Source organism: Branchiostoma belcheri, unplaced genomic scaffold (assembly GCF_001625305.1).
Source record: "Branchiostoma belcheri isolate BF01 breed outbred unplaced genomic scaffold, Haploidv18h27 scaffold177, whole genome shotgun sequence".
NCBI classification, from domain to species: domain Eukaryota; kingdom Metazoa; phylum Chordata; class Leptocardii; order Amphioxiformes; family Branchiostomatidae; genus Branchiostoma; species Branchiostoma belcheri.
Window position 1 is genome coordinate 214,691 of NW_017803235.1, and position 1,892 is coordinate 216,582.

Sequence of the window (1,892 nt, forward strand, 5' to 3'; positions counted from 1 at the left end):
CAGTAACAGCACCTTCTCACGGGCTCGGGTGTACGAGATAGGTTCGCAACGTAGGGACAGGTTGTCACGGAAGTTGGCGATCCGGCGGAACAGCTTCACGTGACCGGAGGACTTGGAGGTGCGGAGGAAGCGGCGTAGGAGGGATACGGGACAAGTGTTGTTGTGTGTTTGGGCAATACAGATCCAGTGTCCTTCCCGAAACTGGTCGTTTTTGCGCTTCTCTAGAAATAGGGCGACGTATCCATCGCAGAAACAGACGTCGTCCGCGTGTAGTTGGCTGAGGTCATCCCAGCGAAGGAAGCCGGAGAAACCTAGGACGATAATGCATAAGGTTTGCAGAACGTCAAGGTTGGTAGATGGTGACAGGTGTGTGGAAATCAGCTTGCGAATGTCCCGGATGGAAAGAGGCAACTTCTTGGTAGTCGGCGTTGCAAGGAGGCGTTTCGCTGCCTGTAGAATTTGTGCTGGTAGCGGATGTAGATGGGGGGAAGGGTGGCCAGTTTTACGGTGAGCCCATGCTATGGCAAAGCATGCCGCGTCGAGGGGGGCTGGTGAGCGTGAAGACTGTAGAAGGTGGAGAAGGTACAGCGCTACGTGGGGGCCTTTCGCCGGTAGATACGGTAAGTGTTTGTCGGTCGCGAAGGCTTTCCAGCGGAGGAAGGAGCGGGTGTACTTTTTGACGGTGTTCGTTGATCTATCGGCAATGAGGACTGACGGTAACAAGTTGGTCAAGGCACGCAGTTCAGGGTCCCTGACGTCACACAACTCCTGATACGGCTGGGCGGCGGCGATGGCTGGTGGCGGGGTGAGGAATTGTGAAATGATTGTTAGCGGTGATGGCTGACTAACAAGTAACTAGTTAACTGATAACACAACTAACACTAAGTAGCAACGAACAGTATCGTCGAGCGGCTGGTGCTCAGAGCCAAGTCTCTAATGCAAGGTTAAGTCCAATAAAGTCAGGTAGAAACCACGTGTCAGACGGCCGTGTGTCGTGCCAGAGTTGAAGTTCGCACGCTGAGGGGGGGTCGTCACGTCGGAGTAGGACACGGAGAGGCTGTGGTAGGATGATGTGTAGGACATCCGCAGATGACATGTGGAGCAATGTGCCACTGAACGTGCGCCACATTGAACAAGGCTGGTAATTAGATGTGCCACGTGAACGTGCGCCACATCGAACGAAGGGTCGTAACTAGATGTGCCACGTGAACGTGCGCCACATCCGCAAAATTAAGCAAAGATGTGCCATAGGTGTGCCACATATTTTTTTTTTTTTTACTCAACGAACAAGGCTCGTAACGAGATGTGCCACGTGAATTTTTAACCAACTAATTAAAAAAGTGCCAGAACAGGAGGTGAGCCAGTCCGAGCAAACTCGCCCGAATGGGTGTGCCACGTAGGTGTGCGCCACATCCTTCGCGCGAGTAAGCGTCTCAAGGCGAGGAATCTAACATGCCAATAAACGTACAAGACGGAAGTAACTGACAACAGTCAGCCAATAAAAACGGGCACCGCTTGTGCCAAGGTGTAGTGAAGAATTTGGAAAGGGTTCGTCGGTAGCTCCTCCTGTAGGATCACATGGAGGAGAACAGAATCACCCAATTAGCATGGGGGTGGGGGGTGGGGAGGGGATAATCAGGGTAGGACACCGGGGATGAAGCAGGGTTTGGTTACAAGGGTAGACTGGATGGGAGGGTAGGGTTGGCAGGATCCACACGAGCAGAACCTGGCAGCTATCATGCGGAAACCTAGTGGGAACCGAGAAAACACGGAGCCTTGGGGGGCCCCGGATAGGAGATTAGGCTGAGGGGGAGGTCCGGTCCAATTGATGAACGTCGTACTCAGATGTGAGCCGTCGTGGGGCCAGGACGGTGGCCACCAACTCGCTGATT

At 53.6% G+C, this 1,892-nt stretch overlaps 1 protein-coding gene across 2 annotated transcripts in view; it reads right to left on the reverse strand.

Annotated features, from left to right (window-relative positions):
* The window catches only part of LOC109467171, a 6,450-nt gene that overhangs the window by 2,536 nt on the left and 2,022 nt on the right, over positions 1–1,892 (reverse strand). Inside the window, exon 2 of one of the 2 annotated variants that reach the window (XM_019765115.1) lies at positions 1,319–1,566. The exons of the other annotated variant lie outside the window; for it this stretch is intronic. Coding sequence (XP_019620674.1) covers positions 1,448–1,566 — 119 coding nt within the window. The 3' untranslated portion in view covers positions 1,319–1,447. Of the gene's footprint in view, positions 1–1,318; positions 1,567–1,892 lie in introns of those variants that run through there. 2 annotated transcript variants of the gene reach the window in all.